Source organism: Paramormyrops kingsleyae, chromosome 5 (genome assembly GCF_048594095.1).
Source record: "Paramormyrops kingsleyae isolate MSU_618 chromosome 5, PKINGS_0.4, whole genome shotgun sequence".
In the NCBI taxonomy this organism is placed as follows: Eukaryota; Metazoa; Chordata; class Actinopteri; order Osteoglossiformes; family Mormyridae; genus Paramormyrops; species Paramormyrops kingsleyae.
In genome coordinates, this window is record NC_132801.1 from 5,744,767 (window position 1) to 5,759,963 (window position 15,197).

General features: G+C 50.8%; 1 protein-coding gene across 5 annotated transcripts in view; it reads left to right on the top strand.

The window, feature by feature from the left end:
- Positions 1-9,899, top strand: part of crebbpa (CREB binding protein a) — a 58,019-nt gene extending 48,120 nt beyond the window's left edge. For all 5 annotated transcript variants that reach the window (XM_023844406.2, XM_023844408.2, XM_023844409.2 and 2 more), the window contains 13 exons: positions 290-378; positions 1,905-1,985; positions 2,176-2,232; positions 2,434-2,511; positions 2,878-2,945; positions 3,392-3,542; positions 4,035-4,181; positions 4,345-4,458; positions 4,621-4,786; positions 5,033-5,200; positions 5,879-6,040; positions 6,203-6,484; positions 6,571-9,899. In XM_023844406.2, the coding sequence (XP_023700174.1) occupies positions 290-378; positions 1,905-1,985; positions 2,176-2,232; positions 2,434-2,511; positions 2,878-2,945; positions 3,392-3,542; positions 4,035-4,181; positions 4,345-4,458; positions 4,621-4,786; positions 5,033-5,200; positions 5,879-6,040; positions 6,203-6,484; positions 6,571-8,859 (3,852 nt within the window). In that variant the 3' untranslated portion in view covers positions 8,860-9,899. The remainder of the gene's footprint in view (positions 1-289; positions 379-1,904; positions 1,986-2,175; positions 2,233-2,433; positions 2,512-2,877; positions 2,946-3,391; positions 3,543-4,034; positions 4,182-4,344; positions 4,459-4,620; positions 4,787-5,032; positions 5,201-5,878; positions 6,041-6,202; positions 6,485-6,570) is intronic.
- The last annotated feature ends 5,298 nt before the right edge of the window (positions 9,900-15,197 follow it).

Below are 15,197 nucleotides of genomic sequence, written 5' to 3' on the forward strand. Positions count from 1 at the left end.
TTACACATAACTGCGACTAAGAGCCTTGCTAATGGGCCCAACAGTGACATCACTGGGATTTGAACCAGCGGCTTTCTAGTCACAGTCACTGTGTGCCGACCTGCAGACACCCCCTCCAATGTCTGTGCAGTGGGAGGGTGCCGCTGACTTGTCGCGAGCTCATCTCCCTGTTTTCATTTGCCCCTGGCTGCGTGTGCCAGTCGTGTGACATACATATGAGATATCTGCTAAACGCGAATAAACACCTGACTGCCGCGTCTCTCCCCCTCTTTCCGTCTCGCCGTCGCAGTATGAGTTCTCGCCTCAGACGCTCTGCTGCTATGGCAAACAGCTCTGCACTATTCCTCGAGACGGCACCTACTTCAGCTACCAGAACAGGTGAGCCCTCAGGGGTCAGGATTGAGAAAAGGCTTCCTGTGTGTTAATGTCTTATTTGTAAGCTTGGATTTAAGTTCACGCTTCACTTCTGTCCATCTGCGACGGAGGTGCTCAGTTTTTCAGCATCGTCTGATAAAATTTCCGGGGGGGGAGGCGGGGTTTTGGTGACCATGGGTGGTTTGATTCGACGATTTCATCAACAAAGGGGGGTCTGACCAGTGCGTGTGTGGATTAATCGCATGGTCTGGATTAAGTTGTTTCTGTCCAGTTGCAGACTGGAGTCCACCATTTGATACCCCTTCTCTAGAGTGCTGAATTGATATGTTGCTGTTTTAAATGTGTGTACACCTTCAGTGGCCACTTTTTTAGGTACACCTAGCTAGTACTGGTCAGAACTCACCTTCGCCTCCAGAACCTTCCGCAAGTACCATTCCTGTTAGCTGTCCGTTCTCCCGTTCTCCTCTGACCCTGTCCTACTGACAGGATGTTTCCAGCCCCACAAATGCCGTGACTGAATGCTCTTTGTTCATAAAGCTGTTCCTTGGAAACTGCATGAACATCCCAGGATGGTGCACCAGTAATCACGCCACGTTCACAATCACTTTTATTAGGCTGTTCTAGTTTTCAGTCAAACAGTAACTGTACCTCTTGCATTGAGTTGCCGCCGCATGATTGGCTGTTTGGATGAGCAGGTTTTTTGCATTACTGAGCAGGTTTACCTAACAAAGTGGCTGCTGTGTATGTAGTGTGTGTGCCCACATATGAACTGCATCACGGGAAAATCAGAGGAGACCCCAGGCTCCAGATCTGTTCCCATTTCGCATTGGGATTTCGCAAGAGCCCAGCGGAGGAGAGAGTGGCGCCGGACAGCTGCGGCTAAATCAAGGCAGATGTTGTTCTTATTGCTTCTCCTGCGGGCTTGACATTTCTGGTAGCGTTCTGTGATCCCAGCCAGCTATTGTTCCCCAGTCAGTGTGTGTCTGATGCCTTAGTTCTAGTGGAAGCAAACCTTCAATTGCTATTAGTAACAGAATGCAGATGAGAGGCATCTGAAGCCATTCTGTCTGCCAGGCAACCGTCCGTTTTAACCATTCCCATTAACTAGCACGCTCATGAGGCGAGCTGGACACGGAGCACCTCTGTGCAAGTGTCCCTCTGCTCCCCCTGCTGTTCAGTTACTGCTACTGCAGTTGGCCAAAACTAGATTTTTATTCAGAGCTGCAGTCACAGATCCATTGGTTCCCAACCCGAGGTCTGGGCCCCTACTACGAACATATTTTTTAACAAAACAATATGACTGAGTAGTTGCTTTGTCTGCGATTTGATACAGTGCATTTCTTCAAAATCTAGGAGGGGTGTCTGTAGCAATTATGGATAAAAATTGGAGACGTTTTTGTGCTTCTAATAATGAAAAATTGGAGCTTATTACAGCCTGTTGCAGAGTGTCTCAAGGCCATCGGCATCGAACCCGTGCGGTTTTGTGCTGGGACGAGCTACTCATGCGCACATGTCCTTGTCCCCGGCAGGTACCACTTCTGTGAGAAGTGTTTCAACGAGATCCAGGGCGACAGCGTCACCCTCGGCGACGACCCTGCACAGCCTCAGACGTGAGCTTTCGCCGTCTGCCACAAAACATCCTCTAATACTTTCCTTACTGTTTAGCTAACAAAAAAAAAAAAAGATTTTTTGTCCCGATGTTGGCTTATTGAACATATGCTGGGCAGATTGTTTCTTATTTTTAAAAAGGTTGTTGGTTTCATTCATATTAAAAATGAAGTTCTGTCTTTTTCCTTCTAGTATGATATCTAAAGAGCAGTTTGAGAGGAAGAAAAATGACTCATTAGATCCAGAACCGTAAGTAAATGTTTTTTTTTGTTTTTTAATGCTGAAGCCCAGTGTTGAAATGTGCGGAAATGTTTGAATTGTTGTTATGACCCATTTCGTTGCTGACTGACCTGCCGTGTGACAGCGCATCCCCCACCCCCAACTCAGATTTGTCCCAGCCATTGAGACAGACTTTTTGTTGTCCCCCGCCACCAACATATACACACGCAGGTTCGTTGAATGTAAGGATTGCGGACGGAAGATGCACCAGATCTGCGTGCTACACTACGAAGTCATCTGGCCCGCAGGGTGAGCCCGCCGCTCTCTGCTGCCGCGCAGCTTTATTTCCGTTTTAGCAAGCAGGACTGGTGTCCAGTCTTCACAGCCAAGCAGGCTGCTGCGGGAAAGATGTGGCATGAGGCACACTGGTAGTGTGGAAGTGAGAGCTTGCACACAGCTAGCAGTTGCAGGAAGACGTGGCCAGTGTCCCTTAGCAAACAGGTAGCATTTGCACGGAGACATGGCCAGTGTCCTCTAGCGAACAGCTAGCAGTTGCGGGGAGACATGGCCAGTGTCCTCTAGCGAACAGCTAGCAGATGCGGGGAGAGAGGGCTAGTGCTACTGTTGCCTCTCCCGATTGGCTGCTTGACTGATGATAGAATTATCTTTTGACAGTTTCATCTGCGATGACTGTCTGAAGAAGACTGGGAGAACAAAGAAGGAGAACAGGTTTTCTGCCAAAAGTGAGTGTTTTTTTTTTTGTATGAGTGTTTTTGAGATTAAGGGCTTGCGCTGAGAGCCGTCCACTCCCAGTCATCCCAGTCTCTAGACATGCCCTCGTACCCTCAAAGGTGTTGGTATTCTGGGTCTTGCTGCCTTTCTTTACGTTGGTTGGGTTTAGGATGGTTTGTGGGTCACTCCGGAAGCATGCCTCTTGATCCACTGACACTCGTGGCTTGCTGATGTTGGCAATGTGTAACCCTGGGGCCTCCTCATTAAGGTTGCAAAATTCTGGAAATTTTCCTGTTAATTCCCATATATTCCCATGGAAAGTTTCCAATTTGTAGTATTTCCAAAATTCCCCAGCTTATCTTCCCATGGAATGGAAATATTCTGCAAAGTTTCTGGAAATTTTCCATCCCTTTGCAACCCTACTCCTCATGGCACATGTCCATACCCCCACCCACAGGGCTGCAGACCACCAAGCTGGGAACGTACATAGAAGACCGGGTCAACAAGTACCTGAAGCGGCAGAACCACCCAGAGGCCGGGGAAGTGTTCGTGCGAGTGGTGGCCAGCTCCGACAAGACGGTGGAGGTCAAACCCGGGATGAAGTCCAGGTAAAAGACGCATCAGCTAACCTGTGCATTGCCCTCAAAGGTGTAAATGGCATCATCATTGTACAGCCTGTGGGGAAGATGGTGGTGCGGGAGGTAGTGCTATCGTTCGGCAACCAGAGGGTTGCAGGTTCAAGCCCTGGTTCCTCCTGACCCCATCAAAGTGTCCTTGAGCAAGACACTGAACCCCAAATTGCTCCCGGTGTGCAGGTTGGCACCTTGCATGGCAGCCTTTGCCCCTGGTGTATGAATGTGAGTGTGGATGGTGAATGTGAGGCATGTATTGTAAAGCGCTTTGAGTACTCGTAGGAGTAGAAAAGCGCTATATAAATGCAGTCCATTTACCATTTACCATCACTGGAATATCTGACTGGAGCCTATATAAAAGTACATTTTTGGCTTTCCATGAGTGAACTATTCTGTGCCCTTGTCTTAGGGTACTTACGGTTATCTCAGGGTAAGTCACCTCTAAAGACCCTCCTGTTACTCTGCCAGGTTTGTGGATATAGGTGAGATGGCAGAAAGCTTCCCCTACAGAACCAAAGCACTTTTCGCTTTTGAAGAGATAGATGGAGTGGACGTGTGCTTCTTCGGGATGCATGTCCAGGAGTACGGCTCGGACTGCCCCTTTCCCAACACCAGGTGAGCGTCCGGGCTCAGGGCAGCCTGCCTTAACCCCGTAATAAGGAACAGAACTGACTGCCAACAGACCTTGTCCCTTCTAGAACTTGCCTGTCATGTGTTGGATAGTTCAGTTACTCTGCCAGGTGCTTAACACAAATACATCCTCTTCCTCCTTCAACAGACGGGTATACATATCATACCTCGACAGTATTCACTTCTTCAGGCCCCGGATCCTCCGAACTGCAGTCTACCACGAGATCCTGATTGGTTATCTGGAGTATGTCAAGAAGCTTGGGTAGGTTCGGGCTTGTCAAAGGCCTTACGAATGTGATGCAGCCAGTTGGGTGCTAAGTACCAGTAATATTTCATTGGCCGATTTGTAAATCGCCATTAAATTTGTTACAGTCCATATGGTGAGATCAGGTTGCTGAAGTGTTGCCTGTCCTCACCTGTGCAGGTACGTCACAGCACACATCTGGGCCTGCCCGCCCAGCGAGGGGGACGATTACATCTTCCACTGCCATCCAGCAGACCAGAAGATCCCCAAGCCCAAGCGGCTGCAGGAGTGGTACCGGAAGATGCTGGACAAGGCCTTTGCTGAGAGGATCCTACATGACTATAAGGTTGGCTGCCTTATAGTCATCACAGTATCTCAGTCCAGACTCGCTCCTGTTTCTTTTGTTTGCTTTGTCATGGGCAGGAGAGGAATCGGCCTGGCTCTCTTTGATGCTGCATGGTCACTGTGGTGTGTTACGCTTGAGTTAGTCATTGAACATTGTACAGCCTCCTACAATAGACTAAAAAATGCATGATGCATGAGCTCTACTAACTTAGCTCTTTTGTGTTTTGTCCATGTGCACATGCAACAGGACATCTTCAAGCAAGCAACGGAGGACCGGCTGACCAGCGCCAACGAGCTTTCGTACTTCGAGGGCGACTTCTGGCCCAATGTGCTGGAGGAGAGCATCAAGGAGCTGGAACAGGAGGAGGAGGAGCGCAAGAAGGAGGAGAACACGGCAGCCTGCGAGCCGCCAGAGGTTTGTCATAGTGGGGGGGCAAAGGGGGCCGAAAGCAGTCTGAGCCTGTCTAGGCATGTTTGTGAGCAAATGCAAGCAAAGTAACATCTCACCCATAGTTATATTCAAGCAGCGATGTTTAAAAAAGTGCATAGAACACGTCAGTGAATTCGGTGCTCATCCTCTAGAACAGGGGTCTCCAGCTCCGGTCCTGGAGAGCTGCTAGCCATTACGTTTTCCATCCTATCTGGCTTCTGATGAGCCACATCTGTTCTCCAGTAAATACCAGGTAGGATAGTAAACTTACTGGATAGTAGCTCTGCAGGACCGGAGTTAGAGACCCCTGCTCTAGAAAAATAAGGACCTGTCAAAAGCTCCCCAGTGATTTCAGTTTTTATATGGAGTAGGTGTGGATTCCTCAGAAATAGTTAACATGCATAATATTTTCCTGGAATGGCTCTTGCCGTGTTCCTCCCAAGGGCTCAGGGAGCTTAAATTGTTTCCCATATTATTTGTGTCTTATTTCAATGCAGTATAGGATGCTAACTCTAAATGCCCCCCTTCCACTCTCTCGTAAAAACGTTTCGTGAAGAGTGAGTTTCGGCCGTAATCGCTGCTATGGGGTTTAACACTATGAGGCTTGAGCCTGGCTAGTTCTCCTTGCCTCTGGTCACACGTGCCTGTGTTCGCTCTTCCCAGGGGACGCCAGGCGACAGCAAGAACGCCAAGAAGAAAAACAGTAAGAAGACTAACAAAAACAAAAGCAGTCTAAGCCGGGCCAACAAGAAGAAGGCCGGCATGCCCAACGTAGCTAACGACTTGTCCCAGAAGCTCTATGCCACCATGGAGAAGCACAAGGAGGTGAGTCACGGTGCCTGAAACACTTCTGAGATTTTCTCCAGTAATCTGCAGATGTTTTGCTGGTCCCATCCGGAGGTGGAATCCTGTAGGAATCACCAGGGTTTGACCACAAGCCTGCATTCCTCCTGTTACCTGGGGACTGTCACTCTTGGCCCGTTCCAGGTGTTCTTCGTGATCCACCTGCATTCGGGGCCCATGGTGAACACGCTGCCCCCCATCATGGACCCGGACCCGCTGCTGACGTGCGACCTGATGGACGGGCGCGATGCCTTCCTGACGCTGGCGCGCGACAAGCACTGGGAGTTCTCCTCACTGCGGCGCTGCAAGTGGAGCACCATGTGCATGCTGGTGGAGCTGCACCACCAGGGCCAGGACCGCTTCGTCTACACCTGCAACGAGTGCAAGCATCATGTGGAGACGCGCTTCCACTGCACCGTCTGCGAGGTACACTCCGCCCGCCTTGTTTTAAAGACACATGAAGCCCAGCCTTGCTTTCTTCTGCTGACATTCTGGCTCTTTTCTCCTTCCAGGATTTCGACCTGTGTATCAACTGCTACAACACTAAGGGTCACGAGCACCAGATGGTGAAGTGGGGCCTGGGACTGGACGACGACAGCAACGGCCAGGGGGGCGAGGCCTCCAAGAGCCCGCAGGAGAGCCGCCGCCTCAGCATCCAGCGCTGCATCCAGTCACTGGTGCATGCCTGCCAGTGCCGCAACGCCAACTGCTCGCTGCCGTCCTGCCAGAAGATGAAGCGCGTGGTGCAGCACACCAAAGGCTGCAAGCGCAAGACCAATGGCGGCTGCCCCGTGTGCAAGCAGCTGATTGCGCTCTGCTGCTACCACGCCAAGCACTGCCAGGAGAACAAGTGCCCTGTGCCCTTCTGCCTCAACATCAAGCACAAGCTGCGCCAGCAGCAGCTGCAGCACCGGTTGCAGCAGGCGCAGATGATGCGCCGGCGCATGGCCACCATGCAGGGCCGTGGCGCCCCCCAGAGCTTGCCCTCCCCGCCTACCTCAGCGGCCACACCCGGCACACCCACCTCCCACCAGCAGCCTGGCACACCGCAGACCCCGCAACCCCTGCCTCCGCCTCCATCTCAGCCAACCACACCCAGTGGCGGCGTCCTCTCTCCCGCCTTCCAGGCCGGCCCACGAGCCGGCCAGCCCCCGGCCCCAGCCTCTCAGGGCAAGCCACAGGGCCCGCAGGCTTCACCCTTGCACCAGCAGCAGTCCCCCCTGCCCCAGCAGCCCCAGGTGCAACAGCCCCAGCCTGCGCAGCAGCAGCAACTGCAACCACAGCAGCAGCAGCAGCCACCACCAGCTGCGGTGAAGATGGCGCGGCATATCGAGCGTGTCGCCCAGGCGCAGCAGCAGAGCCAACATCTCGGCTACCGGGTCAACATGAATGGCTTGCACCAGCAGCGCCCGCCGGGGCCTCTGCCAGCCACCATGCAGATAGTTGGCCCCCGTGGTCCCCCAGTCATGCAGGCGGTGCCACCCGGCCAGTGGCCCGGAGGCCCTCAAGGGCCCATGCAGGCTACACTGTCCCCACAACAACAACAACAGCAGCAGCAAGTCCCTCCTCAGCAGCAACTTCCTCCCCAGGGTCCCCCGGCCGCCATGCCCATGCAGAGGCCCCTGATGCCCCAGCAACAACCCCGTATGCCTGGGGCTGCTCCGCCACCGCAGGGCCCCTCACAGCAGACTCCCCAGCAGGGGGGCCCCATCGCTGCTGCCGCTTTGCAGGACCTCCTGCGCACACTCAAGTCACCCAGCTCACCGCAACAGCAGCAGCAGGTCCTCCGCATCCTCAAGTCCAACCCGCAGCTCATGGCCGCCTTCATAAAGCAGCGGACTGCCAAGTACCAGGCCAGCCAGCCACCGCAGCAACAGCAGCAGGTGCAACAGCAGCAGGCCCCGCCACCGCAGCAGCCCCCCCAGGGCATGCACACAGGCCAGTCCAACCTTGCCGGCCTGGCCCCCGTGCCTGGCGGGGCGGTGCAGCGGCCCGGCATGCCCCCCCAGCCACCTCAGCAGGGCATGGGAGCTCTGGTGCCACAGGGGCAACTGATGAACCCCGGACACAATCCCAGCCCACAGCTCCAGGAGCTGTATCGCCGGCAGCTACTTCAGCGACAGCAGCAGCAGCAGCAACAACAGCAGCAGCTGCAGGGCACCATGGCCCAGTCCCACAGCCAGTTTCCCCAGACCCAAGCCTCCGCTGCAAGCTACTCCCAGCTCCGCATGCAACAGCAGCAGCAGCAGCAACAACAACAGCAGCAGCAGCAGCAGCAGCTGGCCATGCAGGGTGGCGCCGGGCCAATGGGTCAGCAGCCATCCAAGCCGCAGATGGGCATGGATGGCTCGCAGAACCTGCTGCACCCGCGCCTGCTCCAGCAGCAGCAGCAGCAGCACCCGCAGCAGCAGGCCATGCTGAAGTCACAGATGGGCTCGCCCGCCCAGCCCGGTCCCATGAGTCCTCAGCCGCACATGCTCCCCGGCCAAGTGCGGTCGCCCGCCCCTGTGCAGTCACCATGCCCACCATCGCAGCAGCAGCCCCCTCCGCATTCCAGCCCCTCGCCCCGGATACAGCCGCAGCCCTCCCCGCAGCACGCGCCCACCCACACGGGCTCGCCCCACCCTGGCCTGGCCGCCCCCATGGGCGGCCCTTTGGATCAGGGGCACCTAGGCACGCCGGAGCAGAGCGCCATGCTCCCACAGCTGAACACGCCCAGCCGCGGAGGACTGCCCGGGGACTTGGCCATGGGGGGGGACCCATCGGGGGACACGCTGGAGAAGTTTGTGGAGAGTTTGTAGCATTTATGGGGGTAGATTAAAAGAAAAATGCTTTCCCTCTCCTTTCCAGCTTTTCCCCCCCTCAAAGAACTTTTGTACTGACATGTAAAAAGTTTAAAGGAATTTAAAAAATAAAGTCAACAATGCTAGGGAATGTCTCCTAATGTGAGAGACGCCTGTTTCTTCCTACAAATCAAGGGATTTGAAAATTGCTGTTAAAAAAAAAAAGGAAATCACAAAGAATATATTTTTGGTTTGGACCAGTTTTGGTCTGTTTTTTTTTTGTTTTGGTATGAATTCATGACTTTTTTTAAAAGAATTTATGGAACTATTTCATTATATTATTCATACATTTTATTTTGTACCTTTGCGGACTTTAAAACATTTTTGTGTTGAAAGACTGTAAAATATTTTGTCTGGGAAGCAGGCCAGCTTCTCTCTATCTCTCTCCTCATTCCTTACAAATGGATTCTTAATGATGTACCGATTTTCAAAAGGATATACTTTTGAGAAGAATTCCTTTTCCCTTTGTTAATTGTAAAGTCTGTGCAAATAAAAGTATTCATTTGTATAGATAGGACCTAGAGTATTGCACACGCACACACATGCGCACGCACACACACAAACACACTCAAAATACCAGTTCTCCCAAACACACACAAACACATGCACACGCACCAATGTAAACACTCAAGTCCATGTGAACATCTCACTGGCCTGGAACCGGAATTTGTCTTGCAGATGTAGAAAATTGTTGCTTTGTTTCTCCTTTGAGATCTTTGAAATTAGTCCTATAAATATAGTTATATAAAAACGATTTAATTCCTATACTGCCCTGAACAGATCAGTTTGACTGCTGATTTGAACAGAGAAAGAGTTCTGTCTATCCTCCTTCCCCGAACACGAAACTTGAATCGAGGGTGATCTTTTTCTCTTGTGTAAAATCATGCAAGTTATTACATGAAATGCTATAAATATAAGGAAAAAAATCACTGTATAAACATAAAACAGCTCATTTCTTACTTATATACCATATTGTTAAATAAACTGTGTGCAACAGGCTGAAACTCCTGGCTGAGTCTGTTCCTGGTGGGGATGTGAAGACGAATAGTATCTTTTGGTTAAAAGTAGGGCTTGTGGTTATTAACGATATTTCTCTGAATCATTTGGTAGAAATAAAAGTGCGATTTTACGCTCTGTGACTTTGAATGAAAGGTGGGAAGGGGTTGGTTATACTGAGTAGGCTAATGACTCACGTTAAAGGAGAACATTTTCCCTGGTGCAAGAGATAAAAGCTCAAGACTGCGGAAACACTTTTGCTCAGAAGTGCATCGGGTCTAGAACAAGCAACTACCATTTATCATTAGCAGGCCATGCCTGAATTAGCTTACAGTTCATAGTTAACTATGAGAACAGGAACGGCTTATCCAGATGTGCATTTGCGTACCTTGGTAAACATGTGACACAGTGAAACAGACATGTCGGATTTCTAACGTGACGTCCCCGGGTACCGTGCTGCTGCCGCGGCTGCGCTGAGAAGCGTCTCCTCTAAACTGTCCACCCGACGGGTCCGGACCATGCAGTTACCTAATGTCAGCGCCGGTCAGTGCGGCTATTCTGTGTAGAAAAGTGATCGATGGTATATAAACACATTATAAACTAATGGCATGTCGTAACCACAATTTAAACGCAATTAAAATAGGGAAAAGACCATAGTCATATAAGAAACGCGAATATATTTGAATGTGAGTAGTTTCTACATGTCAAAGTTGTATAAACGGCACTTTTTGAATAGTATGTCATACATGAACATAATTTAATGCAATCCTACATCTTAGACGTTTAAATGTGAAATAAGAAGATTCACTTCGTTTCCAAAGCGTATTTGGGAATAAAGTCTGTGTTTTCAGACGGCCCTGGGTCCTGAAGATACCCCCCGCTCTCCGCAGTCTTGCTATTTTAATAGTAACTCTGCCATCTGGTGGCAGGTAGCGGCAGTACGCCGAGATGTGAGCCGCCTAGCGACGACTAATTTAATTGCTGCCCTATTTGAAACAGGCGCCTAAACTATTGATTAGAGTTAACATCTATCCGTCAGCGTGGCTTTTAGGCGTACGCAGGGGCGGATTAAGGTGTACAGAGGCCCCTAGGCTACAGTAGTCTGTGGGCCCCCCAACCCCACCCCCCTCCGCACCAATGGGGGCCCCCTTGCAGGCTGGCACACGTGGGGCCCCTAGGCTTAAGCCATATCTAGCCTGTGCGTTAATCCGCCCCTGGGCGTACGGGTAAATAATCGGCTATGCCGGATACCCTACTCTGCTCTGTTATTAAAGTATCAAAGTTTTACTTGTCACATACACAATTATCCTCGGTACAACGTGCAGTGAAATGCATGGTTTGCCTTGCCCCAAACTGTGAACGGAGGACGTAAATTTAAGCGGTAAGATATATTACGTATTAACATTTAACATCAGTAATAATCAGAAATATCTATGGTGTGCAAAATTGGAGGTAGTGCAAAAACTCCAAGAATAACTAAATATTTACATATATACTGTATAAATTGTACACGTGTGGGCTGAGTCGGCTGTTCAGAACATTGGTGTGTGGGTCCTAAACACTGTCCTCACTGAGGATCTGAATTAACGTTCTTGTATCGTTTACAGAGATTCCTCCTGAGTTTGTTCCTATGGTTGTATACTCTATTAAAACATAATTTCCTTTGTTATATGCCATGAAACCTGCATTGGGTTGGCGTCCCATCCTGGGTTGTTCCCCCTTGTGCCCGTAGCCTCTGGGATATGCTTCAGACCCCCGCAACCCTGAATAGGACAAGCAGTTACAGAAAATGGATGGATGAATAGATGGATTGATGGGTATGCCATGTAAGTGTTGAGTGTGCATAGCAATTATCAGTTTGTCTAGGTTTTTGTTTTGTGTATGTTGAGCGGGTTATTAGCATTATTCAGTTTTAATAAATTAACAATGAACAGACAAGTGCAAAAAATGCATTCCAGGTAAGAGTTGTACAAGTATTTAATCAAAACCATTTTTTCCTCATGTTGTGTGACTTTGGGCGATTACCGGAAATGAAATCACACTTGTTTGAAAGCATTTTCCAAAGATTAGAAAAGTGAGTTATTTCATTACCTGGCCAACTTTTATTTACTTTTCTATTCTCCACCGTCAATATAACACAGGTGGAGGCCTAAAGCTGACGCACTTTCTTGTCGTATTAACCGGAGACCATCGTGCTGCAGCATTACTATGCTACACAAAGTTAAACAACCACTGAATGGAATATAGCTGTGGAGCAGCAGCAGGCCTTGCTGGAGCGGAAATGCCAGCAGCATGGTCTATATTACCACTCTGTGTACTTGGATCCACCAAATGTTTAAACAAGAGAGGGGGAGTTGTTGTAGTACTTTAACACTACACTACATGCCCTACACTTCACTTCATCCATGATATTATATCAAGCTAATCCCAAACCCCAGACCTAGGTCTCTTGATGTCTCTTCCCTCTGTTATTCCAGATTACTACCTAAATCTAGCGTACTTCTATCTAAATATATAGGCTACCAGTACTGCGAGTCAAATTATCTTTTAATAATATTAGGCTTAGTCATCATAACTTTATTTCCCGTAGTAAAATATCATTCTAACTAATAAAAATGTAATTTTTAATAGGTAAAATATGAATGACAGGTATCTATATTCATATAGTTCAATATATAGTTCAAGTTTGACTAGTACATTTCTTTTTAGTAGTAAGAAATGTATTGTTACTAGTAAAGATTCATATTAAAGATATATACACTACTAATTATATTTTTACTATTAAAAACCTAATTATGGATATGTGGATCTGGATTTTTGACTATACAAAATTAGTAGATGTGGATATCAACAATCGACACCTTATCGTGGTGGAGGGGTTTGCATATTCCACTGATCCCAGGAGCTAAGTTGCCTGGGGCTTTATGCCGCTGGTAGGGACACCCAAGGCAAACAGGTCCTGATTGAGGAACCAGACGAAGTGCGGCTCAAAAGACCCCTAATGATGTATAAAATGATGGAATGGTGGAATGGAATGATGGAATGGTGGTGAAGTTCCGGCTAGACATAGTTGGGTTCACCTCGACGCACAGCTTGGGCTCTGGAACCAGTCTCCTTGAGGGGGGTTGGACCCTCTTCCAATCTGGAGTTTCCTGCAGGGAGAGGCGGGGGTGGGCATACTTACTGCCCCCTGGCTGGGCGCCTGTACATTGGGGTTTACCGCAGTGGACGAGAGGGTAGCCTCCCTTCGCCTTCGGGTGGGGGGATGGGTCCTGACTGTTGTTTGCGGTTATGCGCCAAACGGCAGTTCAGAATACCCACCCTTTTTAGAGTCCCTGGAAGGGGTGTTGGAGAGCACTCCTTCTGGGGACTCTCTTGTTCTGCTGGGGGACTTCAATGCTCACGTGGGCAATGACACTGAGACCTGGAGTGGTGTGATTGGGAGGAACGGCCCCCCCGATCTGAACCCAAGTGGTGTTCTGTTGTTGGACTTCTGTGCTTGTCACGGATTGTCCATATTGAACACCATGTTCAGGCATAAGGGTGTTCATATGTGCACCTGGCACCAGGACACCCTAGGCCGCAGTTCGATGATCCACTTTGTAGTCGTGTCATCGGACTTGCGGCCGCATGTCTTGGACACTTGGGTGAAGAGAGGGGCGGAGCTGTCAACTGATCACTACCTGGTGGTGGGTTGGCTCCGCTGGTGGGGGCCTTTTTAGCCTGTGGGACTCCCGAGGCAGCTGACAGGTACCGGCAGGCCAAGCGGGATGCAGCTTTGGCGGTCGCTGAGGCAAAAACTCGGGTTTGGGAGGAGTTTGGTGAGGCCATGGAAAACGACTTCCGGACGGCTTCGAGGCAATTCTGGTCCACCATTTCTCTGGGTGGGAAAGCGGTGCAACATCAACACTGTTTATGGTGGGAATGGGGTGCTGCTGACCTCAACTCGGGACGTTTTGGGTCGGTGGGGGGAGTACTTCGAAGACCTCCTTAATCCCACCGACACGCCTTCCAGTGTGGAAGCAGAGTATGGGGACTTGGGTGTGGACTCCCCTATCTCTGGGGCGGAGGTCGCTGAGGTGTTTAAAAAGCTCCTCAGTGGCCAGGCCCCGGGGGTGGATGAGATCCGCCCGGAGTTCCTTAAGGCACTGGATGCTGTGGGGCTGTCCTGGTTGACACGCATCTGCAGCATTGCGTGGACATCGGGGGCAGTGCCTCTGGACTAGCAGACCGGGGTGGTGGTCCCCCTCTTTAAGAAGGGGGACTGGAGGGTGTGCTCCAACTATAGGGGGATCACACTCCTCAGCCTACCTGGTAAGGTCTATTCAGGGGTCCTGGAGAGGAGGGTCCGCCGGATTGTCGAACCTCGGATTCAGGAGGAGCAGTGTGGTTTTCGCCCCGGCCGTGGAACAGTGGACCAGCTCTATACTCTCTGCAGGGTTTTTTATGCAGCCGTTTTTTATGGACAGAATTTCTAGGCGCAGCCAGGGCGTTGAGGGTGTCCGGTTTGGTGACCTCAGGATTAGGTCTCTTCTTTTTGCAGATGATGTGGTTCTGTTGGCCTCATCGGACCGTGACCTTCAGCTCTCGCTGGGAAAGTTCGCAGCTGAGTGTGAAGCGGCTGGAATGAGAATCAGCGCCTCCAAATCCAAGACCATGGTTCTCACCCGGAAAAGGGTAGAATGCTCTCTCCGGGTCAGGGATGGGGTCCTCCCCCAAGTGGAGGAGTTTAAGTATCTTGGGGTCTTGTTCACGAGTGGGGGGACGTTGGAACGGGAGATCAACAGGCGGATCAGTGTGGCATCCACAGTGATGCGGGCGCTGCGTCGGTCTATCATGGTAAAGAAGGAGCTGAGCCAAAAGGCAAAGCTCTCGATTTACCAGTTGATCTACGTTCCTACCCTCAGCTATGGTCACGAGCTGTGGGTAGTGACCGAAAGAACGAGATTGCGAGTGCAAGCGGCCGAAATGAGTTTCCTCCACAGGGTGGCTGGGCTCTCCCTTAGAGATAGGGTGAGGAGCTCGGTCATTCGGGAGGGACTCAGAGTAGAGCCGCTGCTCCTCCGCATTGAGAGGAGCCAGATGAGGTGGCTCGGGCATCTGATTAGGATGCCTCCTGGACGCCTCCCTGGTGAGTTGTTCCGGGCATGTCCCACTGGGAGGAGGCCCCGGGGAAGACCCAGGACACGCTGGAGGGACTATGTCTCTCAGCTGGCTTGGGAACGCCTCGGGATTCCCCCAGAGGAGTTGGATGAAGTGGCTGGGGAGAGGGAAGTCTGGGTTTCCCTGCTGAGACTGCT